Below are 25300 nucleotides of genomic sequence, written 5' to 3'. Positions count from 1 at the left end.
TTAGACTATTATTCCTAAATTTGTTTTATGATCTGAGTACTGTTAGCACTGCTCAAACACTTATTGAAGGTGTAGGCAAGTACAACTGCATTCTTTTAACATGGATCATTCATGGGTGATGCATACCTACAATGAAAGGGCCATGTGCTGCCACGCTGTGGCCAAATGCAGAACTTACAATTTCATCTCTGAAGGTAATATAAAAAGATTTACTGTCATTTTGGTTGTGTTCACCCACTTATGTAGGCCTCCTACAAAAGTTCAGATGAAGAAGTTGATGTAAAAACATATGTAAATGTATGTATTGAAACAGTTTACATTGATAAGCTTTACCACGCAGTGAGAAGTGTTTCAAAGCTAAACTCACAGTATCGAGACAAAAGGTAAAGTGCAGCCAGAATTTGACCAACAGCAGACTTTCTTCTACTGTTTGATTTCCTTCTTATGCTTTTTTAAGTTGCAAAGTTACCACATGTGTGTGATATTAGCACAGCAGTTTTAAAAGCTTATAATAACATAATAGCAGTGATTAATTAAATTAAGAAGTTAGAGATTTCCACTTACCTACCCATGTCGCAAACACAACACAAATGGCTCAGGTGCTACATGTGCTACATATTTATAAGAAAAGGAAACAAATGAAAAAACAAAATAGACTGGAGACATATCAGGTCAAGTCGGTGTTTACAGATGAATATTGAAAAATAGGGGACATATAGTTGCTACTTTGAACTTAGGAATCTAAAGTTGATCCTATTAGTAATCATGTTTGATTTGATATTATCTTTCAGACCAGAGAGCTCAGCCCTGTCAGCCATACTGCTGCTGCCCTCTGCTGTTTCGGAGGATTTCCTCGTGACGTCAAGCTATGCCGCGGCAGCCAATGGTGAGCGAGCACGAGCATTCCCTCAGCCAATGGGAGTCCATGGTGTATTTAAAGGTTTTGAATGGAGGGACGTTTGAAATCAAACAAGCAGTGTTGAAGGGAAGTGTTATCTATCTAGCCAAAACTCAGGTTGAATTTGCAAGAATTCGTTCTTCTTTGGTTCTTTTACCCGTGTTTATCTTTTCACAACATCGAGCCGGCTTTTAAAGAAGTTATATAGCGAAAGCGTTGTCTCGGCGCAACGTTTTATTGGATATTTATGTAGTTGGCCACAAACAGCCAGCTCTCGTCAACTGGCCGACGTAGCTGCTAGCTAACGTTAGCTACCTGCTTCACAGCTAGCCTGGATTAGAGTTCTGGAGAAGTTATCGCTCAGTGGTTGCTTTCGGTCATTGTGCAATAACATTTAGGTAAGTAACGTTATTTACAGTTCTTTTGTTCTATATTTCTATCTACTATGGTCGCCAAAGAGCTATCGTTAGCCTGAGGTTAACGTCCAGGTCTTAACCTGAACGTTAGCCACACGACGGAGATGCTAACGTTTAATGTTCTTTCAGGCTGGTGGCGTCTGGTCTGGAATAACTGATAACCTGTTTCTCTATTAATATCTGCTTTGAAACTCACAAGGAAGTAACAAACTAATTTACAGTTTTTCTGGGTCTAACGCTAACCGTTCATTTTAACCATGACCTAGTGTAGACAAGGATAACTAACATAGAAGAGCTATAACGGCCCAATAAGATGCTTGTGTGAGCGACTTGGAGCTCATTTGTTGTTCCAAGTCCTTGTTAACTGTTTGTAATATATTTGATTAAATATTCAAGCAACAACCTCCACTTTCCCTTCTTTCAGAATATGGACTCTGCTGCAAGGCTCAAGCTGACAAGGGACATAAAACTTCAGAAGCCGGAAGTTAAGGTAATTCACAATATCACCCGACCATACAACTGAGTGAAATAATATCACTACTTTCATTGTTTTACTGACCTTTGCCGCTGTTCATTTGATTTGTTCATTGAACTTAGTTTATTTGTAGTGCACAGAGTCTCTGTGTTACTATGCAACCATGAGAGACACAACATACAGCTGAGAATTGGAGTTAGTAAATTATTAAGTAAAATGTTGTGGGACCAAAGCACCCAGACAAAAGATGGAGGATTCAGTTTGTTGGGATAATCATAAAATCATTTATAGCCAGTTTTATTAATTGTTTGATGTCCTTTTATTTCAGTCAAATGCTGATGGGCCAATGAGAATTCCTGTGTCACAACAATCACACACGACTCAGATGGCTGTAGTTACACCAACTGCGCATCAACGTGTCTTAGGTGTGTCAAATGGACCTCAGCGCATTCAACGGCCCGTGAGCCATCAGAAACCAGCGTCTCATGTCTCTGTTGCTGCAAAGCCAGCACAACCAGCTAGTCAGAATGTGAATCCTGCTACTCAGAGTGTAAATCCTACACCACAGCCCAAACGTGGTCCCCAGCAAAACCAGCCAAGGACAAATGTGCCCAAGGTGAACCCAGAGCCAGCAAAGCCACCATCAGAAACTGCAAAGCCGGAGAAGCCACAGAGTGAGCATAATACAAAAGTGGACTCATCAAAGATGTTTTTGTTTTGGAGGCTAAAATTAATCTTTTCCCCCTTCTTCTTCTTTTTTTTTTTTTAGACAAACTTACCAAGACTGATTCTGCATCAAGGTAAGTCTGATTTGTGTAAATATTATATTTGATGAGGTAATTACTTTGCCATCGTTGTTGTCTGTAACCATGCTTTTTCTCTCCTCACACAGCAAGCGATGGAGCCTGGAAAACTTTGACATTGGCCGTCCCTTAGGAAAGGGTAAATTTGGCAACGTTTACCTGGCCAGAGAGCGACAGAGTCAGTTCATCTTGGCCCTGAAGGTGCTCTTCAAGAAGCAGCTGGAGAAGGCGGGGGTGGAGCACCAGCTGAGGAGAGAAGTAGAGATCCAGTCTCATCTCAGGTATTATGTCGTTAAAATCACACAATATATGAATGTATAATGCTGAATGTGAATCCTTGCTGTGGTTGGCCAATCAGAGGCAGTGTGACACAGTGTTTACACAGCTTTTTGCTATATTCTGAAGGGCTCAGACATCAGCTGTGCTGACTCTTGACTTTAATATGACACTGCTGCTTTATTTTGTCGCCAAATACAATGTCAATGTTGCTTACTGTAAATGAGTTGTTAAACAGTAACAAACTCTCAAACTCAAAGCCATTTCAATACTAAACTTCAATATTTATATTTATTTCATAAAAAATAGAGATCATGCAAGAACACTTGCCAAGCAGGAACCAACTTTTTGGATAATCATGCAATGCAAAAATATGATTTCAATGTGTACACAATAGAGATGTACAATGAAGACTCAGAAAAGAGACAACAATGAAGGTCTGTGTCCTCCTGTTTCATTCAGCTTTAGTCAACTTGCATCATATGCAAGCTTCCTGTACGACAGGTGCTTGTGTGTAAAGCCTCACACAATTAAATGAAAACACTGGTTGGGCTCCATTTGGCCGTGCTGGTGTGCCACATGTTGCACAGCAGGAAGACCTGCAGAACCTTGTGTTGTGTTTCTTGGTGACTGGTTAAACCAGGCGAGTCATGGATGAGCAAAGTCATGCTCATCATGTCTCTGCATGTCTTCTCTCTGTTTTGAGTTTGAATCTGAGTGGCACAGGCCAGTCTTGGTTTGAAGGGTTTGCCTGTAGTGATTTCACTTTGTAAAGGTATTAAAATCCCCAGGGTGAACTCAGCACTGACCTCCCCTTTAAAGCATCTGCTGAGGTGTTAGCTAATGCGATCTTCATAAAGCTCTACCAGTCTCTGCTTTTAGATTTATCCAAGTATTTTGACCAAATTATTTAGAATTCTTTTTTTACATCGGCATCCTGCAGGCACCCCAATATACTGCGCCTCTACGGTTACTTCCACGATTCATCTCGCGTGTATCTCATCCTTGAGTTTGCACCCAAAGGTGAACTGTACGGTGAGCTGCAGCGCTGTGGGAGTTTTTCTGAGGACAGAAGTGCCACAGTAAGTCTGTTTTAATAAAATGTGTACTTTGCTATCCATTGATTTGACCAACATATGTTTCACTTGTTACACATGTTTAGCTTTATTCTGTCAAAGTAATGATTGATGGCCACTTAAGCTGTATACTTATTCCACAAACATGGTCACAGAGTATTTGGAACGTTTCATAATAGGGTGCTGTCAACAAAAAATGATCATGCTGTATTAACTCTGCTTTATTTACTTTACTAGTACATCATGGAGCTGGCTGATGCCCTCAACTATTGCCACTCGAAGAAGGTGATCCACAGAGACATCAAACCAGAGAACCTGTTACTGGGGGCCAACGGGGAGCTGAAGATTGCAGATTTTGGCTGGTCTGTTCACACACCCTCCTCCAGGTATGCATGCATGCTTTTGTATAAATTGTACCACTCCTTTTTAATCTTTCTAATCAGATATTGGAGCCTTTTAGTGACACATAGTATTATTATGTTTGGACTGAAAAAATGGGTTGCATCTGCAGTTCACCTGTCTGACTTCAGTGCTTGCGCTCTGGTCAGGAATTATTCTTAAATTGTTCCTTGTTGGAGGTTTTTGTGTAGACTCCTCTTCATGTGTCCCTTTCCTTGTTCAGGAGATCCACGCTGTGTGGAACACTGGACTATTTGCCTCCAGAGATGATTGAGGGAAAAACTCATGATGAGAAGGTTGACCTGTGGAGTCTGGGCGTCCTTTGCTACGAGTTCCTGGTTGGTAAACCCCCATTTGAGGCCAAAAGTCACGCAGAGACCTACCGCAGGATATCAAGGGTAAGCAATGATGCCCTTTCAACTATTTTATAACTAAGGAATGTGCATTTTTATTGCTTCTTTGCAAAATCAATCAAATCAAGTGTTTAGTTATTTAATGTATAGTGAAATAAAAGCTGAGCTTAAACATTGACATTTTCTGAACAGTCGATTTTACACCCCACTTGCGGCCTGCACTCATATTTATCTTTGTGCTGTTTTTTCGGTCGGTCATCCAGGTGGAGTACACTTACCCCACACAGTCCAATTTCAGTGCTGGAGCCAAAGACTTGGTTGCCAAGCTGCTAAAACACAACCCCATGCAAAGACTGCCCATCCAGGGGGTCCTGACCCATCCCTGGGTGGTTGAGAACTCCAAAAAGAAGCCTACGACCCTAAACAACGAGGAAGAGCCCGGTCACTGAGCTTTGCTGTCCCTCTTCACCAAACATCTGAGTGCTTCATGTGTGACTTTGGAGTAGTTCACAACGCTGGCTGTAAAGAGGTGTGAAACATTATCTCCAGTCTGCAGCTGATTTATCAGAATCTGCTTGTACTGCTATGCTGTCTATAAATCCCTTCATAGAGATGTTCCTCTCTGCAGGCATCTTGAGCCACTTTATTTTCTTCTTCTCTTCAATCTTCTTATTATTAAGCTTTTCTAAAATTCCAATTCTTGAAATAAAAAGTAAGTTATCTTATGGAGTGTCACTGTGGAGTTAAGCTCTTTGTCTGTCAGATTTTTTAAAAATGTTTATCGTGTTAATTCAGGCTCTCAGTAAAATGTTTCATCGTCTTGGTAATCAAGACTTTGCACTAATGAGCAAGATAAGTACTGTTTTATGGAGCCAGCAGAGGGCGCCAGCGTACCACTAGAGCTGAATGAGCATGTTACAGATTTTACGGAGTATTCATTCCACTGTCATTGTTTATAATCCTGTTAACCATAATGAATTTGAAAGTGAATTTCTGCAACAATAAAACGTTGAATGTAATTAAGCTGTTTACAGAAGGTTGCCTCACAAGTACATGCGATCTTTTAGAATATATTTTTTTATATATACTCACCTGCTACTTCTACTGGCACACTTGTATTGATCAAATGTGATTAATACAACTGCTCTGCCACAAATTCTGCCTTTACAAACGCAACGTTTAGTTTTGATTGACACATCCAAATTACTGAAGTTGTAAATTTAATTGGTGTTTAACTGGATGAAATTACATCGAGAGAGAGAGACCCATTTACTTACATGAGAGACAGGAAGTATTAGAAAGAGCTTTATATGCACCCACATAAAACACCAACACCTGTTACTAACCTAGCAGAATTATCACCTTTTTTACTGTCAGCACAAAGTGACACATTAAGGGCTTTGTAGAGGTGAATTAAACTGCAGAGCGGTTGTCGTGGATCACATTAGATTGTACAGGTGTACATGTTGACATGGTCGGTGAGTGTAAATTAGGGAGGTTTTTTAAGTAAAACTACATGCGGATCTCTGGACTATGAGAAACCTGACATCATAAAAAGTATTGAAGTCCAATAACACTCGATTAGAGAAACCTTACTGGAAAGCTTGACTTAAATTTAGGGAAGAACAATATTATCGGCACATCGGTATCCGCTTTAATTCTGTCTAAATGCTCGAAGATTCCCTAAAATAGAAGAAACGAAAATGTTGCATACAAAAAAAATATGGTAATTTATACATAACCTAAAATTAAGTAGTTTTCTTCTATTGCGCAGTGAACGTGTACATGTTAAAAAGCTCTGTATTATGTTATCTCTGCATCTGTCAGTGGGCCACTACAATAAGAGTAGGCATGATATCAACTCCACTTCAGGGGAGACTTGATGTTCTCTGCAATGAGGTGGAAAAAAAACATGTGCCTAATATATCGGTATCAAAATCTGCAAAAAGGGTTGGAAAATATCGGGATATTGGATGCAAAAAAATCCAATATCGTGCATCCTGACTTAAACATTGAAGGCAATGACATGCAAGTATTACAATTCAAGCTGTTGTCTTGAAGGTAAATACAGGTGAAAAAGTTATTTCAGCCATAAATATGTATTTCAGAAGGATTTTCGATGTTTAATTAAATGTTGAAATGACTATATACGGCAGTAAGCCTGCAGTGGTTCGTTCTGCTTAACTCCGCTAGGGGGCTGTCAAGGCATGATTATTCAAACTGTCTGCGAGACGGTCATGGGAGGATATTCTCTTATTGTTTGTTCGTTAAAACTAGAAAACAATGTAGTTCAGAATTATTCCTAATTATCCACAATAATTCAAAGTACATTTTCTTTTTAAATGTATTCCCTCCTGCCCTCTCAGTTTTGCCTCTTTCTGGGTGGTTGATAGAAAATGCTAAGGTGAGATGTCTGCAGGAAAATGGAAGTAAATTCTGGATGTTATTTTTTATATTGATGTAAGCTAAACCGTATTATCGAAAATATTAATGAACGCGCAGTCAGGTATTCTGTTTGTGCACCTCGGCTATTAATCCTGTGATCGCTTCTGTTGCTTCTTCCTGCGCGTTTCGTTCCATGTGAACTGACCCTTTAAAGCTACTGTACGAAAATTCCGTGCTATAAAGTAAATCCGTTTGCACCGTGTATAGCTTAATGTTTCAGCAGCTGCAGGATTAGCAGATAAATTGTCCAGATGTTGCGCAGGAAACAAATCAACACAGTGAATGAACAGGTCGAGCATAAGGCCTGACGCCTGCAGCAGAAAATCTGTCCACATGCTCTTCATATTAGCACGCAGGAATACGCGGCCTACACGAGAACGTGCATGCGTTACATTCCTTTATATACAGAACGCGAGAATATATATATATATATAATATAATATATGTGAAGAAAAATACAGAAGGATTTGTAATGGGATTATGAGCCTGTATCGATCCCCACCCGTTTCTCACACACACTTACACACACACACACACACACACACACACACACACGGTATGATTCCGTTTCTCTAATCCACTCGGCCTTTGCAGGATATCGATTAACCTCAATTTCGATTTAAAAATAAATATGAATCCAACATTTTCTGTCTTTTATTATAGAGAGAAAAAAAATACATGTTCTGACCGTTTGTCGTTTTACATAAAACCACACACATTTTTACAATATAATTTCACTTATGTCTTTATTCTTTAATATTAATTTCACGATATATGATAACGACTTTGAGATATACATTCCATCTTTTTGAAACCACAATAACACACTACACATACGGTTTTATAACATTTCCACAGGACCCATTGGATTGCACAGAATGAAAAATGTCTGTATGCACATTTTCCTCTTTAATGATCTTTTTTCAGATTTTCAGACACCGAATTTCTTTCAAATTAATTTCAGAACAGCCCGTGTGTTTTCTAATGTAATGGAAAGCATTGTGGGAAATTGAGTGTGCAGGATTTCAATTTGGGGTCCCCGTCTAGCTGACATCTGGATGTGGGAGGGGAGGGGGGGTTATTATGGACGTTTTTACCATGAATTTTGTTATTGCCGATTTAAACGCTGAATAAAATAAATGTCAAATATTGGGAAAGAATATCAGAGCATTAACACTTTCACGCAGAAGAATCGAATCTTTTTGTTTTTTTAATTTCCACTTCAAAGTTTCATCATGTTTGTGTGTCTGAAATATCATACATTCAATGCATAGTTTGTATAGCTGCTGTGTACTTTGATATTTTGCATTTCCAGTATTTAAAACTTCTCGGGGAAGGTCCAGTTTCCTCATTTCTAACGAAACTTTAATACATGTCAAGATGCGTTCACGTGTTTCTGCTGCTGGTTATTGCCTTGGTGTTATTTTTCACTCTAGTCTGGATTTACCGCCACATTCGCTGCCCATAATTATATTGCAAATAACCTTAAGAAGAAGAGGGTGGCGTCTGTTCCTTTTTTATTCTCTACTCTTAAATAAACGCAGTCCTCATTAAATCACATTATGCCGTCGATTATCCGTCCATCACAAACTCGAGCATTACATGAAGTGAAGTCTCAAGTGGGGAAGCACCACGAGAGCGACGAAAAGACAAACTGCCCTTCTTGCAAATTTAGTTTAAGGTCGATATTGTAAACGTTCACTCCACTGGAAAATATGTATATGTACGTTTGTTCGCATATTTATACAACATGAACTGTCCATATAGTGTGCTGTGGATGCTTTGGATTCCCTCGCTGTCACCGGTTCTGTGTGTGTGTGTGTGTGTGTGTACGCGCGCATTACTCTAAATTGATGCAAGACTGTGTGCGTAAATGTGGTCCGTGCGCGCGCTTTTACGCATGAATTAAGCAGAGGGGGCTGCGCTTGCTGCAAAGTCGTGATTTTTTTTTCACTAAATGGGGATTTGCAGTTAACATCTATTTCCGGCAATGGCTTGAATCTACTCTTCTATGTTATATTTGAAAGCCTCTATGAGCCCCTCCATGGAGTGGATAAAACCGGAGATGCTGCATATACCTCCTATTACAAAGATGGCGACATCAAAGAAAACCTGGTGCCATAGCAGCTTTCTCCATAAAAGCTTCAGGTGGAAGAGACTGGGAAGCAGAAAGCACAGGCCCGCACCCGTCAGGCTGCCGGTGAGACCCATGAGGAGGGCGAAATGTGGCACATAGATGGCCATGAGCAAGGTGAACACAACAAGGCTACATCGGAGAGTGAGTCCCCAGGATTTTAGGCGTCCATCGCCTCCGTAGCAATCCGGAAAGTACGAGCGTGCGCCATCCTGGAAAAACGTTTTCTCTAATACCTCAACGGCGGCGAAAAACGGCAGCGGATACGACAGCAAAGCTTTGGCCACGAGGAAGAGGTTGACTACAGCTCGGATGCCGGGGGGCAGGTTGTCTGTGATGACCTCCTTGGTTGCGTCAGCCCAGGTCAGGTAGGCCACCAGGGCGAACAGGCCTTTGAGGATGCAGGCAGCGATGTGAGTCCAGTTCATCATGCAGTGGAACTCGCTCGGTTTCTGCATGTTCCCCTCCAGAGACGGCAGGAAGATCTGCGAGGTGTAGCTGAACACGATAATCCCAATGGAGATGGGAAACTTCTTGACATCGATGTAAAACTTGACCTTGTCCCAGGCCCAGTCCCGCGCCCTGGAGAGGCAGTACGCGATCACAAGGACGTTGATGACAAAGTGAGCCATTGTGCACAGCAAGCTGAACTTGGAGACGGCTTTCAGGTTCTTGAGGAAGGCGCAGGGGAGCAGAGCGGCGGTAGCGATGATGGCCCACGACTTCTGGGAGATGGGCATGTTGGGGAAGCTGTTGTACATGAGGTTACCACTGACCACCACATACAGGATGCAAGTCATCACGAGCTCTATGATTTGGGCTACATTCACGACATGGCCACCTAAAGCAGGAAACCTGGGCTGGCAGCAGGCGTTGGCAATGTCCACATAGGAGTCCCTCACACGGACCAGCTGCCCGTCTTCGTCCTCCTCGTAGAGGCATGAAATGAGGATTTTCCCCGTGTAGCAGCACACCACGGCGGCGAAAATAATGAGAAAGAGTCCGAGGTATCCTCCATGCAGGATGGCGTAGGGCAACCCAAGAACAAACATCCCCTGGAAACACAAAAAGAACACACATCGTGAATGAGTTAAAGTTATGAAGGATTAGTCATGAAAGCATTCCTGAAAATATGTTTGATTTTAATCATCATCGTATTTAAAACTGCGCTCTGGCTGTGACTCTTCCGGAGTGGATGTCACTCCACTTTTCATGTTGTGGGTTTTCCACTTTGCTCTGAGCGCATCCGCCCGCCTCTGACGTCACCACGAGCTGGAGGAGACACACTCTTACGTCACGGAGACTGCCGTGACCACAGCCGTGATAAGGCATGAAAAGGATTGCGTCTAGGGATTTTTGTCGCATAGCCTACACACACGGGACTCCACTCTCGAGTAAACGCTCGCACTTTAAATGCCGGTCCGTTTCTTCTCACATCAAATCACCTTTTGGACCGAATTTCCGCGCGCGCATTTGGCTCCCTGTGCGTAATTTTTCATGCGTAATTCCTTTTTCTGCCACTTTTTTCTGTCTGCAAATTCAATTTGTAACAACACACTGGCATTTATGTGACTCTTTACACTTCATAATATGTTGCGTAATAATAATGTGTATGTAGGCCCGAGTGTCAGGATATCTTGGCACATTTAAAAACCTTAATGATTTAGCTGCAATAAAATACAAAGCCTTTAATTAGAAACCATCGAAAAAGATTACAAATGTGTTCAACTGGATCTACTCTCATTCTTAGAAATGAGGGCGTTTTTCTTTGGTCTTTATCGCCACGCCAAGTACAAGGTGAGCAGTTATCAGAGACAGGCGTCGGTGACATTGGACATATACCTACAGACAAAGAATGTGTGTGATGAAGAGGAGGATGAAGAGGAGAAGGAGGGGGGCACAAGGCTTTAACTACCTCCCTTTTTAGCGCATTATACCGCCTTATTTGCTCTGAAGTCTCTGCGTTGCTCAAATGAAAGTAAATCAGGTTGGTGTTCAATAAACTTTCCATTCTTAAGACAAAAGTTATAAGAGGGAAAAATGTTTTGACAGCGTTACTGAAACAGCAACTTGAATATATCTGCTTTAAAAAGAAAACCCGGCTGCTTTTTGTTTCGACATTTTAATAAGACTTTTGTGCGGGCGCAGGTGTTCGTTTATCTCGAATTTCACAGCTGCTCCAGAGGCGCGCAGCCAATTAGAACCGAGCACCGGACCCGCCCGTTTGCAGTCCGTGAAGTGCGTCTTTACCTGGATTGCATTAGTGACGTTCCAGCCCGCCTCCCAAGCGGTGATTTTTGGTTTTTCTTCAGACAACTCGTCGGTCGGTTCTCCGTCCTTTGAGGTTGAGTGCGGCGGACCGGTGCCGTCCCTCTGGTAGTGGCTGTCCCCGTCCAGCGCGTCTCCGTCTCCGCCGCCCTCTCCTCCCATCTCCTCGCTTGTCATAATGTCCATCTGCATGCCCTGCCGGTGGTCGTAGTCCAGGTCATCACAGGCGGCGAAGCCCAGAGCCTCCTCGTCGGTGGCGGCCTGGAAGCCCATTCTGGCGAACATGCCGCTCACCTTCGCCTGGGATTTGTTGGTGACGGACGTGGCTGCATTTGACAGTTTATTCGAAAGCTTGCTTTTGATTAACGTCGCCATTTTCGCCCCTCTCCTGAATCTGTCCGCAGTTTAATTAGTGATTATGTCCTCCAGTCAGTAAAAATGAGAGGCTACTTTGGGTGGCAGCTCTAGGTTCTCTGCACGAGATGAAGCCACGCGGAAAAAAGCACAAGTTTAGTTTCAAGACACCGACGGTTTTCAGTTGCTATCTCCACTTCTTGCTCAGTGAACGCCTGCTGCTCTTGATTATCCCGAGGTTCATGTCACCTTCAGACGTCGCTGCTCCGTTTCTGCATCTTGGCACTGCGCTCTGATGCTCGACGAGTAGCGCACCTCTTCAGTCTCTGTGGCAGTTTGGCGGTGTGCGCAAAAGCTTTACGCACGAAACAAAGGCGAGCCACAGGTTTCTGTAGGGCCTATAATATCGCTTTCTTTCGGGTTATAAGGTGGCAGGCAGCGTTTCCAGGAGTCGGTTGTCGGCTTTCAGGTGCCTTTACTGATGCCAATGCGGTACCGAGGAGCCCGGGGGGGAGGCAGGGAGGAGACACGTGTCCTCATCAGCCTGCCAATGCAAAGCACGTCTCCAGCCCTCCCAGTGCCCCACCAGGAGAAAACGGGAGAGATTTGCTGCATTTCTAGGGGAGGTGCTTGTAGTACCCCCACCACCCCTTCCCCAACCCATAATCTATAATACCTCATCCTAACATCCAATGACATTCCGGGGGCCTCAAACCTTGCATAACTTTACGCGTATAAAAGGAGGCTGGAATTCGAAGAAAACACCAACTCTGTGGACCAAATAAAATAACAGAAAAGTAGGATTTTTTTTATTTGGAAATCAGTGTCATTTCTTTAAAACGAGTGAAGGACTCGGAGCATTAAAACAGTAACCCAAGTTGTCTCTTGGATTACGTGGATCGGGTTTAGAAATCCGTGTTGCGTTTTTGCATGAGGGAAAAAAATCGTGCGTTTTGTGTTTGCTAAATGATGGAAAGATACTGAACCTGAGAGCGCGACTATTTAACTGTAGCCATTTTCTCTCTGTACATTGGAACGTAAAGTTTGATCTCGTCTTCCTCGGGCTCTGCGCTCTGCTTCATTCAGGACGCTCATTCATTCATTTATTCAGTGGCTCGGATTGTGTGGCGAAGATGCTGTCTGAGACATGGCGGTGTTTCCGTTCAGAAATATGTGCATGCTACGACATTCGTTAATTAAAAACGTAGGCAAGCCAGTTTGATAAAAAAAAAACCGTTAAAAAGAAACGGTGTTCAGTGAAAGCACGCGCTGATTCAGTCTGCTGTGATCACGCCTTTTATTTTCATTCTTTGGAAGTCCAGAACACTGTCGCTTTTTTCCCAGTTAAACCAAAAACGAAAATCCGTCAGGCCAGAAGAATTCTGCTTTCTAAAATACAAAGACAAAAACTTAAAATTCGATCACGGTTTCTGATCAGATCAATAAACTTAAGTCACGGGCTGCGTAAACCTTTTCTTATATCACTGCTGTGTTGTATCTGTCCTCTAAAGAAGGAACACAAAGCTGTGATTGCAGTGATTCCTTTAATGGAAGCCTCCGCGCGCCCCGAACAGTTTGTTGACATCGTCCTGTCAGTAGTACTTTGTGTCGCGCACGTGCAGTGTCTCCTCAGGCTGCAGACTGCAGGATCCCAGTGATACAAAGCCGCGGCCTACAAACAGACTGAACTACAACACTAACACTGTGCTGTAACGCGCTCTGATTCCGCACTCATCCAGGCTGTTTGCGTGTGTATACAATAAAAACACGGCCTGTTAAACGCTCTGAACGTGGTTTGTTGAACAGGCTGTAAACTGACACGAGCAGGAGAATAAACAGACACCGAACAAAAGTCTGCTTTTATATTTGCTCAGGGAATCATCAGGATTACAGGTCTGATATGAATGTGTGTCAGAGAGTCAGAAAAGATTCAACAGCACAGATAGAAATTCCTGCACTTTAAATGGTAATTATATTAAACAGATCCGCAGCTCTGATAAATAAAGTAAAATATTTAACCCCTGTAATTCTGCTGGAAAATGAGCAATTCAATTATTTTCTTTATTATTATTATTTTACAGAATTTAAATTCAGCATGAATCCAATCTGCGTCACGACGCACGGTTTGGGGCCGAGCTGTATCAGGCCTCCGCATCTGTGTTAAATCTCCTGCCTGATTTAAACCACAGGGGCTGAATGCTCAAACACGAGGCTAATAAATCGCACACTCTGACGCCTCTGTGCACGTGTGTGTGTGTGTGTGTGTGTGTGTGTGTGTGTGTGTGTGTGTTTTCTTTTAAATTTCAATTGTGGGAACGAAATGGCTGCTCGCTCCCCCTGCCCTGAATGAAAGAGTTAATGACGGAAGCTGTTATCAGCGCGCTGCAGCCCTGCTCTGATCTGCGCTCTGTGCTGTCTGATGGAGGCTGCTGCAGGATGAAAAGAGCAGCCGTGACACCGGCAGCCTGCAGACCCTCTCGCGACCTGCTGTACACATGACAATAACAATAATAACAGGACGTATTCAGCTTGTCAGGAGTGTAGGCATTTGGACAAATATTATTATAAGATTTAAGACGTGTAATATGAGAGTTTCCTTTATTGTCGTGTCAGAATGACGGTTAAAATAGACTTCAGACAATCATTACACACAATAAGCTCTGTTTAAAATCAGCCCGGGCCTTGCTGTACGCACGCTGATTCTCTGATCTGTGGGAACTGCGTGCTTATCATTCATCTGCAAAAAGGAAGAAAGTGATTTTCTCAGTTTATCACCCATCCTGAGAGTCATCAGGGGGTCAGGGTGCCGCGTCCCAGGGGGTCCTGGTCTCTGTCGATGCAGATATGACCAATCAAAGCTCTCTGTCTGTGCGCTGCTGTTGTGATCCACCTGCATGCTCGCCACCCACCGGGTGCTCTTCCTTTCCTTGTTTTTCTTTCTCCTGGTGATTGAAAGTCAAATCCAAAAAGGCCATTGTGATCTCAATGTGTCCTCAAATTCATTCCCTCCATTGTACCCACCCCCACGTGCACTCTCCCTCCTCCTCCTCCTCTCGCTCCTCACCATTTCACCCCCGGCTCTCCTTTTTCACATTACACACATGGGTGAGCTGGCACAAGGTTCTCCGCCTTCATGAACCCCCCCTCCATCCCTCCCTCCCTCCACCAGCACCAACCCAACCCCCCATTTTTTTTCCTGGAATCACAAAAATAAAAGCCTCATTTTGCGATAATGGGGGACATGTTCTCCTGAAGCAGCTTTCTGACAACAAAGAACCACAAACATGTGAATCAGATCTACCTGGAGTGATTTTTTAAAGGTAAACCTCATCATGTGAAATTCATAAACATACAATGTTTCATACTTGATCCATCAGAACGTCGCCTTTCAATCGTTTTAAGGCTGCTGCGGTGTGTGCTATATTTAAACCGAACTGTGCCAAGCAGGGTGAACTGGGTTTTATGTTTCCATGGCGCTGACTGCAATTATGTAGGTCTACAATGACTTTCATTGTAGGCTATCATTACCTCATCCATTAAATGTTTTCAGAGACAAGGTAATGACGAGTGTGTGTGTGTGTGTGTGTGTGTGTGTGTGTGTGTGTGAGAGAGAGAGAGAGAGAGAGAGAGAGAGAGAGAGAGAGAGAGAGTTGAGTGTGTTACATGAATCGTTTGACGCACGGCCCAGATTCAACAAAGATTAGAGTATTTTAAAGAGAGAGGGACAAACTCACGATTCTGTTAAATGATTTATGGGTTACAAAAGACCAATATTTCTTTCTGGAAACCGAAGCCTCCATCCTGTGCTACATTATCTATCATTTAACCCTTCATTGCCTGGCTGCTGCGTCTGTCTGTCTGCCCAGCGAGGCAGAAAAGCACCACCAACACTCCTCAATTAATAAGAGGCGGTGAAAAGGCTCTCTGGGCTCTCCGGGGACTGAGAGGAGGGAAATTAGCCCACATCAGGCTAATCAGAGGACCTCAGAGTCCATTAACATTTGCATCACAATCACAGGTAGCGCGCTGTCTGTGTTATCGACTACATTATGTGTCGTCTGCGCCGAGCAGGTTTGTGCAAATCGTTTTAAAAGCAGGGAGAGAAAAATATTTCACAGCCTGTTCGTGATGCAGATTTCAGCACCACGGACAGCGTTTGTTTCTGCGCAGCATCTTTAGGGGAGAAATCCACCGTAGGCTTTTATTTTGGTGCTTATGTGTTCAAATGTTCTGAGGGTCATTCTGGGAACAAAATCCTTCACATAAAAGTCCTCGTATTTATTGTCGTTGATGCTTTAAGGCAGAACTCGTGACCTTCTTATGTGTAGAGAAGCAAAGTTGATCCTGCGGTTTGTTTTGTTTGTGTTTTTAAATGGTAGAATAAAAACTCAGAACACAGTCACTAAGCAGGACTTGGTTTCGTAAAGACACTAAATAACACATTCAGAGAAAAAAGAGGAAACTGACTGACGTGTTGAAACGTTTAGACTTTTTTTTTTAATGTTGATGTCGGGATTTATTCATAAATCTAAAATTAAGACCACACTAGCCTCTTCATGCTTTCATTGGGTCCTGTTGGACGTTATTTACTTTTTTTGTAACTAAAGGATTGGATTTGCAACATCACAGAAATCTAGAGAATAAGTATATAACCTTTATTTAATCAGGAAGTCTCACACAGATCAATACGTCATGTGCAAAACAACAGTCTGCCATGCACGAGCAAAAATACCAGAAACAATCACACGTCTTTAAAAATGTTAATCTTCAAATGTTTTTCTTATCATTATTATTATTATTATTATTATTATTATTATTATTATTATTATTATTATTATACGTTTTTTAAGTTAAAGTGTTACATCACCAACTTTTCACCAATAGGCAGCCTGGTTTCCAAAGTGAGTCCTTCGTGCTTTCAGAGACACTCTACATTAATGGAGTCATATTGTTCCATGTTTTTTTTTTCTCCATCCCAGAGCCTGTACAATAGTTTGTACCAGACAACATTACATGGACAAGTTGCACAAACGCTGTCTCACACAACAACAGCAAAGCTGTCATTGTCCAGTGTAGGTCGGAACAAAGAGCATCATGTTCGGGAATCAGAAGTGAAAACAGTCATCATGTATGCAAACATCATATTTATATCCTTTCATCACCGTGAAGCTGCAGATCAGCCGCCGCCCACTTCCACACAGAGAGAACATCCAGGTGGCCCGCAGAGGTAAACCACTAAGAGCCTTTTCATTACTCCTAATGCGCCTGTTTAATGGCTTATTATGGGCTCCCCAGAGACTTCCTGTGAGAGGGGTTTGTATTAGTCCTGCATGATGGCGTCCGCCTCAGAAACAACAGTGACATCTATCTATCCATCTATCCATCTATCTATCTATCTATCTATCTATCTATCTATCTATCTACCTATCTATCTATCTATCTATCTACCTATCTATCTATCTATCTATCTATCTAAAACAATACTAAATGGGACTATTTTATAGCGCGGAAGACTCTTGACTGTATCTTTAGGTGAGTATTTCCTCTCCTCCGTGTGTGTTTGATATCAAACGCTCCCCAGACGCCGTTTTGCTGTTAACCCACGGTGACTCCGCTCTCTCCATCAAACCTTTGACGTGCTGTTTCCCGGCGCAGGTCGGGTCTCCTCTCCTGCTGCGACACATTAACATTGTAATTGCCTTTTTTTGAGCACAATAAACTGAGCCAGTCCGCGGGGACCTGCGGGGACCTGCGCGGCCCGGAGGCGAGAGCTGGCACAAAGCTATGCCATCGATTTTTCACACGCACACGCACACACACACACACACACACACACACACACACACACACACACACACACACACATGCTGCCATTGAAAAATATTTAAATAAATAAATAAACCTCAGCCATCAGCAAACGTGGACCTGAACATGCGTGTTTTTATGTTGATGATGTCGGTGCGCGTGTGACACGTGCCTCAGGGAGAATAAGCTCATTATTGTTTTTAATGGCACTTTAATGATCTGAACACTTCTTCTCAGCTGCTTTTATTTTGAAAGATATTATTTGTAAGTGTTTGTCTGCTGTATCGATCAGGACTTAAAGTGAAGACTAATCATCAATATCTATCACACCTAATCCACTCTACAGTAAGAACTCGATGTATGTGTGTGACTGCAAATGCATGTTTAATGTGTGTGTGTGTGTGTGTGTGTGTGTGTGTGTGTGTGTGTGTGTGTGTGTGTGTGTGTGTGTGTGTGTGGTCTTGTCTCCATGCAGTCAATAAGCAGCAGAGCTCAGCACCTGTTTAACTGATGTGTAGTTTTGTTCTCATTAAAGTTTCATGTGTTGAGAGCAGCGACATGTTGGCGACTCTCACAGGGCCTCCTCACGTTTGAGTCACTCTGACACTTTGACTCAGAGAGCTGAAAGGTTCAGTGTTTCATCCAGCAGCACTCGACACAGTCACAACACACACACACACACACACACACACACACACACACACACACACACACACACACACACACACACACACACGGTGACAGGAAGTTTTCCACCAGGACAAACCTGCCTGATAGGTTTAGTGTGTTGTGCAGCAGAATCATGTGTTTAAAATGTGTCTGTATCAGTGACATGATGAAAAGTTATTTTCCATTATATTCAACTTTTACATCTTGGCAGCAAATATTTGACTCCTGTAATTATCTGACAGCTTTAGTTAGCTGTGAAAACCTCTGACTGTGGTCCCTCTAATAAACACTGTGGCTTTAGTTCTTTTACTTAAAGCAGCAATTAAACACTTTTTTTGTGTGTGGACAAAAGCGGTATGACAGGTGACTTGTGATCTTGTGCAAGTGATTCATGAATCTCATCCTGCTTCAATTTAAGGAGCAGACACACCACCGCCTGCAGAACTTTGCCAGAGAAAATGTAAACACGGCCTCTTTCGGTCTGAGTGTCGTAAATTGCTTTGTCAGAATCCAACACTGGTCAGAAGCATTAAGAAATAGTCGATCTTCTTGCTGATTAAACTGCATCATAAGCACTTAAAAAGTCTTCATGTGAAACATCTGAATACAACTTCCACCGATAAAAAAACAGCCTCACCTTTTGTGAATCTGTTTCAAGGTAAAAAATAAATGTTTTATATGAATTATTATTTTTATTCAAGTTTACAAAAAGTTTCCCAAAGCTAGGCGTACTTATTAGAAACTACTTAGATTACATGAAAATATATAACAGACAAGGTAAGCAAAAGAGATGCTAACATTTACACATGTCAAAATGTAGGTCATCATACAAAGCTCTCAGGTTGTGACTTAGTGTCATATATGTGTATTTGTTTTCTATCCCAGAAATACGTAATATGTGTTACGTATACAACGTATTGCAACCAGTTAGCCTAGCTTAGCATAAAGAGTGGACACAGAGGGAAACAGCTAGCCTCGTTCTGTTCAAAGGTAAACAGAAATGTTAAAACATCAGGTTGTGTGTGTTTTGTTCCTGAGCCTGGAACCAGCTCGCACGCAGATGTTTGTGTATGGACAGACCAGGGTAGCTTTAAACCGCTGTTTCTAGTCTTTATGCTAAGCTAGGCTAACTGGCTGCTGGGTGTAGCTTTGCATTTAAGGCACAGACACGTGAGTGGTATCGATCTGCTCGTCGAACTCTCAGTGAGAACACAACAAAGTGTATTTCCTAAATGTCAAACTATCGTACAGAATATGAGATAAGCCAAACTCCATGTAGTGAGTTAATGGATACACCTTTAAGGGAACATTTCTCAACTTATCTCATTTAGGTTTCACAAACAATCTAAGTACTTTAATGTTTAGTTAATTATCACAAAGGTATTTAGGCCTGTAAAACAGCAGCATGTGACGACAGCGATCTGTCCTGTCATATCTTTAAAAGTCGGGATGCAAATCTCCTCGAGTTGTTTCATTCAGAATCCTAAATGTGTCTAAAAACTACATCTACCATGCTTAACAACGTTTCCTCTAGAGGCATAAATAGTTTTCTTTCTTTCAGCTGGACGCTGGATCAAAAGCTGACATGAAACAAGTGAACGAGGAGACACCGGGAATCCCTGTTTTAAATTAGCATCGCTGCTTTGTTTATTGTAACGCAGCCGTGTTTTTATTAGTCTAACCCATCCATTTCCTCTCCCCATCCAGCCTGAATGATTCATTGAAATGCACATCTTGTTTGCAATTGACTACATTCACAACCTGCTGAAAGCTTTTTGTTGCGTCCCTGTGATGTCGGCGGGCCTTCAAACGGCTTTGATTTAATTGAAACTCGCAGCGCTCATTGAGAGTGCTCGGAGCTTAATAAAGGCAACCGCTGGCCACGTCGCATGCAGGTTTGTGAATAAAAACCATGTATGCTTTTGAAAATGGGTTCTTCCCTCCGTGTCCTCCTCCCCTCCCCCACAGTGGAGCCGAGCCGTGCAGCCACTCTGGGCTGTCATTAACTGCTATTGTCAGCTTCACAATCAAGAGCAGGGAAAAAATACTCTAGCACTTATCATGAGCTCAGCTACAGGACACACACACACACACACACACATGCAGGGACACACAATCATACACAGCACACACCAGGAGAATGGATGTTACTATTGATTTCTGGGCTGATGTGCGAGACGTTGCACAAAAACAGAGGCCTGGCGACAAAAGGTGTTTTTGTCTTTGGAGAGTTTAATCGCTCTGCAGCAGCAGGCCGGTGACTCGCTCTATATTTAGACGGCAGGTCAATACACCCACTGAGCAGAGAGACACGCTGCATCGCTCCCATCTTCACTTTAATCTGACACACTCACACCTGGAAGACTTCTTATAGAGCACATTAACTCTTTTTAATCAAACCTCACGACAAGATCCAAACAAGCCGTACCAATGTGAGCGCATCCAAAGTGTGATTCTTTGCTCCTCCTGTCACGATGCCTTCCCCGTGAGTCCTGTGTGAGCTCCTCTTCAGTATGAATGTTGTATGCCTGCTGCGTTTTCACTTTGTTTGTCTCTCTGCCATCCTTGGCAGCAGCACACCTGTGTGCAATGTGATTATTGGACTGCTGAGAGCACACCTGTGAAGGATCCTCATCAGGAGTTTATTTAAGTGGAGAGCTGGCAGCAGACGCTCTTTGTCAGGACCAGAAGTCTGATCTGGAACTTTGAAAAGAAAAATAGTTTTCAGTTTTTGTGTTTTTGTTTTGTAACCAGGAGTGATTTTATTTTGTGCTTCAAAGTCTGAAAACGTTCTCCTTCTGTGTCTCTGACTCTGCTTCTGAGTCCTTCTTCCCTCGAGTCCCAAAATGATTAGAGATCACATGACTGAGCACAGGGAGACAGAACGTTAGAACGATGGACGCTGTAGTTTACTTTAGATCAAACTTACACCTGCTTTAAAGACTTATTGTAATCACGCATGCATCTGCAGCTGAACATAGTCCCCAACAAACAGTGTTTAAGTTAAATGTGCTTAAAACTAAAGTGACTTCCTGTTTCAGAAAATGACTGAGATTTCTCAGAAAAAGAAATAAATATATAAAAATATATTCATGACTTGTGTAAAGATTTCCATCTACAGTGAGAGCAGTGGGCTTTGGGGTGGGCGTCAGAAAAGTCAGATTTCTTGTTTTTTTCTGGATTCTGTTGACAATAAATAAAACTGTCAAAGTGCTGGCCTCACCTTGTTCCCTTTCTTTGACAGTATCATTGTACTTTCATATTCTACTGTGTACGTACTGAACCAGTGAGATTACACACAGTGAAACGTCCCACGGAACAACAGGACTGCATGTAAATGTTCTGCTTGTCTTGAGAATCGTTTTAATGAACATTTACCGAAAGACAGTTTTGTAATTGTGGGGACAGTTGTGATCTGTGAATGTCAGTGACGTTAAACATCGCCTGACCCACTGAAGGTTCTTTTCTTCTTATATTTTAATCTGAAACTTTTTTCTTCTTCTCGACTTTTATATATAGAAACAACAATAACTTATATACTTATAACTAACCTGTGTGGGCAGGTGTCCTCAGACTGGTGTCCTCAGACTTTATCGATAAGGACCAACATAATCAACTAACTAAGTGTTTTATTGAGTTATGTTTCAGAAAAAAGAAATGTTCTCAGAGTTAAAGTCGAGCTGAAACGGCATTTCCAGAGTATCTAGCTTCCGTATCGTGACGTATCTCCGAGTGACACAGGACGTGCAGGCGGGACATATCATTAGAGGGATTTGATTTGATCGTTGAGAAGTGGGCGTAGACAGACGTTCTCCACAGCGCAGTAGCTAGCTAACTGACCGAGCGTTCTTGGTGCTCTGCGGCTAAATGTTGCAGATTGATTGGTTGAAATTGTTTGGAGCTAACTTACGTAAGCACGCGTGAAATTTAGTTTTACCGGAAGAGAAAATGATTTTAATATAAGAATACGAAGAAATGGATCTTCTGTATTTCTTTTGGCCTATGTTGTCACATAGATGCACAATGTTACCGGGGATGTGATCTGAAAGGATTAAAATGACATTTTTCATTTCACCTCGACTTATATTATAGAACATTTCAGAATATTTCAGAACAGCTCCATGTCCCATCCTCCCTCCTCCTCATCGACCCACTGGAGGCTAATCCAGCCCGCTGTTTTCTGCCTGACTTGTGCCACAGTGATCTGCGTCCCTGAGGGAGACCGCAGTAACACATCTCATACAGACCTGTCAATATACTCAGCTTGTCTCACTGCGGTGGACAGCGGGCCTCGGGCTCTCTCCCCGTGTGTCTACAATCCAGCTGGGATTGCTTTCTGATCTCTCTCTTGTTCTGTTTAAGAAGAACACTGAGGAACACTGAACACGTGCGCGGCTGCTGCAGAGGGCGCGCTGACCGGGCCGGAAACAGGCAGGGATTTCATACGTCCCAGAAACGTCCCTCAGAGGTCACGTTTTCATACTTAATAGATGTTTGCAAATATATCTCCAGAGCTGCAGACGGAGCGGATGGATGATACTTTTATTGTCTTTATTTACAGCAACGTTTTCTATGTTTACTTTTGGTTGAAAACACAAACAATGCAGTCGCAGCCAGCTGCAATGGAAACAATGAAATGACCGGGGGATGTTAGATGTATGGAGAAAGGTGTGATCGCTTTAAATCATGGGCTCAAAATAACAGAGACCTGTGATATGCAAAGCAGGACGTCTCCATTTCCCCGCTCGTCCATCTTCAGCCTCTCTATCTCTGCGGTGTGACAGAGAAACAAATCACAGCCTTGTGTCTGAGTCTCCTGTGCACAGCGCCTTCATGAAGCTGCATGCGCACACAGTTTCCATTGGATGTGGTCTCAGTGGAATCATGATGTCTGATTACCATCGGAGGGTTGAGGGTCGAATTCTTAACAGTAGAATGAACGTCCTTCTGCCTCTCTGCCGCTCGTTTACCACAAACAAACTCTGTTTTTCAAAATGACTGGATTCAGGAAGCAGTTGGTTTCTACGGAAGCCCTAAGCGGACATGCATACACTTAGTTTACTCCACTTTCTCATGATCCCAACGAGTCATTTCCACTTGTTGTCTTGAGATCTCGATCATGTTGTTATCCCGAGCAGAGTTTACGCTAAACTTTATTTGACGACCGGTTTGGCCCTTAATATTCCAGAATTTCGGCCTTATAGAACAACTATCGGACATGTGCTTTGAAAAGCCATATATGTCTGAGTAATTCATTTTTCGACATTAACAAATTCATTAGCCATCATCCTATATGTGTATCTTTGCCTTCAGTCAACGTTTAATTAAATAACTTTGAAATAAGCTACATGAAGAAGACAGTAGGTCTAAAAATAAAAATAAAACTTGTCGGTCCAAATTTGCGTTTGTCAGATTGTCGTTTCGGTCACTTTGTGACGGGGCTTCGCTGAACAGAAGCGCTCCGCTGCTTGTGCGGAGCTGAAGCGCTCCAGCTCTTCAGGATCACCTGCAGGTCTCATCGTCTCTGTCAGTTTTTACTCAGTGAGGCTGCTTCTCTGTTTGTACCTGTTTCTGGAGAATCCACGCTCTGCACCGGCCAACGTAAGCGCTGATCCAAACATAACGAGAAATAAGTCGGTGGAGAGCTCGAGAAAACAATCGGAAATTATCACCGGAATGTTTGGATGCATGTCAGCGTAGGGCCTCCGTACCTTTTAGCTCACACCAGCATACTTGTAGAACTGTAGATCAGGTAGAAATCTGTGTTTGTTGGGATTATAAATGTAACCCCTTTTATAATGTTTTTACATGATCTTTATCATAGTGTCACATCCAAACTGTGCTCACATCTCCAGAGCTAAATGTGTAAATCTGAAAATGAGGCACTTTAGCTCAGCGTTTGGATCGCGCTTCCTGTACACAGATTCTACAGTCCTTGATGCGGCGGCCCCGGGGTCAGGTCACGCCCTCTGACCTTTGCTGCCTGTCATCCCACTCTCTCTTCCCCGCTTCGGACACTATCCACTGTGTCCCTCTCTCAGTAAAGACATAAAAGGCCTGAAAAATTATTAAAGAAATAAAATTGAAAGAATATTTTTTTGTGCATTTTGGCCACAAAGTCTCACGCTTCCTCCGATCATTTCTGTTTGCACTTAAATGCACCAGCAGGGATTTACACTCCACTCTTGTGTTTATATATATATGTAACTTAATGATACAACTGGAAGTTATTTTTATACAGATTTCCAACATGTGACAAACCTCAAAGTGCTGCTGAAGTATACTTGATTGTTTCCTGCAAAACAGAAGTGCTTTATTCTACATGAGAAATCTTTTTATTAATGAACACCTGAGCAGCAGTCACACCTCCGTGTCCATCACCCTCTTTGTGCTTTTACTTTGGATATGTTGTCATCACTGTCTTATGCAGACTATAAACAGACCTGACGTTGTTCCCATGTTGAGGAATCCCAACAGAATAAGTAAATGTTGTTGTGGTCGTATCCGCAGCAGCAGAAGTCAAGCTGTCAGGTCACACCTCTGCCTTATTCAATCTTGAATGTAGCTTATCAGGTTTCCACCCTGATCTCAAACGTTCCTCTCCTGTGGGAGGACGAGATAACATCTCTATTGTGCGCTTGTGTTCGGCTCAGATAAACAATATTAAACACCTCCTCTCTCCTCACACGATCCACTTCTCGCTCTCACTGCTGCGTTATTGCATTTCAATCCCACAGCTCTCTGTGCTCTCCGGGCCCCCGCCCCCCTGCACCCGGTCTGCAGTGGTATCTCCCAGCAGTGTTAATGCAGTGTGTTCCTTCAGTCAGTGTGTGTTTGCAGCGTCTCCAGTTTCTAGCTCTGTGTTTGTCGCCATGCTGGCTGCCGTGGAGAAGAGGTGCCAGTGTTCTTCTAACACCACCACGAGGTCA

The 25300-nt window shown here is 42.7% G+C and overlaps 2 protein-coding genes across 2 annotated transcripts; one reads left to right on the top strand and one right to left on the bottom strand.

Annotated features, from left to right (window-relative positions):
- The first annotated feature begins 1228 nt into the window (after nucleotides 1-1228).
- aurka (aurora kinase A) lies at nucleotides 1229-5698 on the top strand. The gene is made up of 9 exons (XM_069678439.1): nucleotides 1229-1296; nucleotides 1739-1804; nucleotides 2118-2463; nucleotides 2559-2589; nucleotides 2682-2873; nucleotides 3812-3950; nucleotides 4182-4330; nucleotides 4567-4741; nucleotides 4960-5698. Exons 2-9 carry the CDS (start codon nucleotides 1742-1744, stop codon nucleotides 5143-5145), a joined length of 1281 nt encoding a protein of 426 aa, XP_069534540.1. The 5' UTR covers nucleotides 1229-1296; nucleotides 1739-1741; the 3' UTR covers nucleotides 5146-5698.
- Nucleotides 5699-7785: 2087 nt separating this feature from the next.
- On the bottom strand, nucleotides 7786-12461 carry slc32a1 (solute carrier family 32 member 1). Its single transcript, XM_069679102.1, has 2 exons — nucleotides 11526-12461; nucleotides 7786-10330 (listed from the first exon to the last, which is right to left on the bottom strand). The coding sequence occupies exons 1-2, from the start codon at nucleotides 11916-11918 to the stop codon at nucleotides 9143-9145; spliced, it is 1581 nt and encodes a 526-aa protein (XP_069535203.1). The 5' UTR covers nucleotides 11919-12461; the 3' UTR covers nucleotides 7786-9142.
- Between the last annotated feature and the right edge of the window lie 12839 nt (nucleotides 12462-25300).

This window comes from Semicossyphus pulcher, unplaced genomic scaffold (genome assembly GCF_022749685.1).
Source record: "Semicossyphus pulcher isolate SPU_LCO1_2020_fin unplaced genomic scaffold, fSemPul1.0.p SCAF_3, whole genome shotgun sequence".
NCBI lineage: Eukaryota > Metazoa > Chordata > Actinopteri > Labriformes > Labridae > Semicossyphus > Semicossyphus pulcher.
The sequence above is the reverse complement of the archived record's forward strand: the minus strand, read 5'-3'. Positions and strand labels throughout refer to the sequence as shown.

Coding starts and splice junctions, on each gene's coding strand:
- aurka (XM_069678439.1), top strand. CDS start 1,742: ATGGACTCTGCTGCAAGGCTCAAGCTGACAAGGGACATAAAACTTCAG. Junction 1,805..2,117: donor TTCAGAAGCCGGAAGTTAAG/GTAATTCACAAT, acceptor CTTTTATTTCAG/TCAAATGCTGATGGGCCAAT. Junction 3,951..4,181: donor CTGAGGACAGAAGTGCCACA/GTAAGTCTGTTT, acceptor TTACTTTACTAG/TACATCATGGAGCTGGCTGA.
- slc32a1 (XM_069679102.1), bottom strand. CDS start 11,918: ATGGCGACGTTAATCAAAAGCAAGCTTTCGAATAAACTGTCAAATGCA. Junction 10,331..11,525: donor ACGTCACTAATGCAATCCAG/GTAAAGACGCAC, acceptor TTGTGTTTCCAG/GGGATGTTTGTTCTTGGGTT.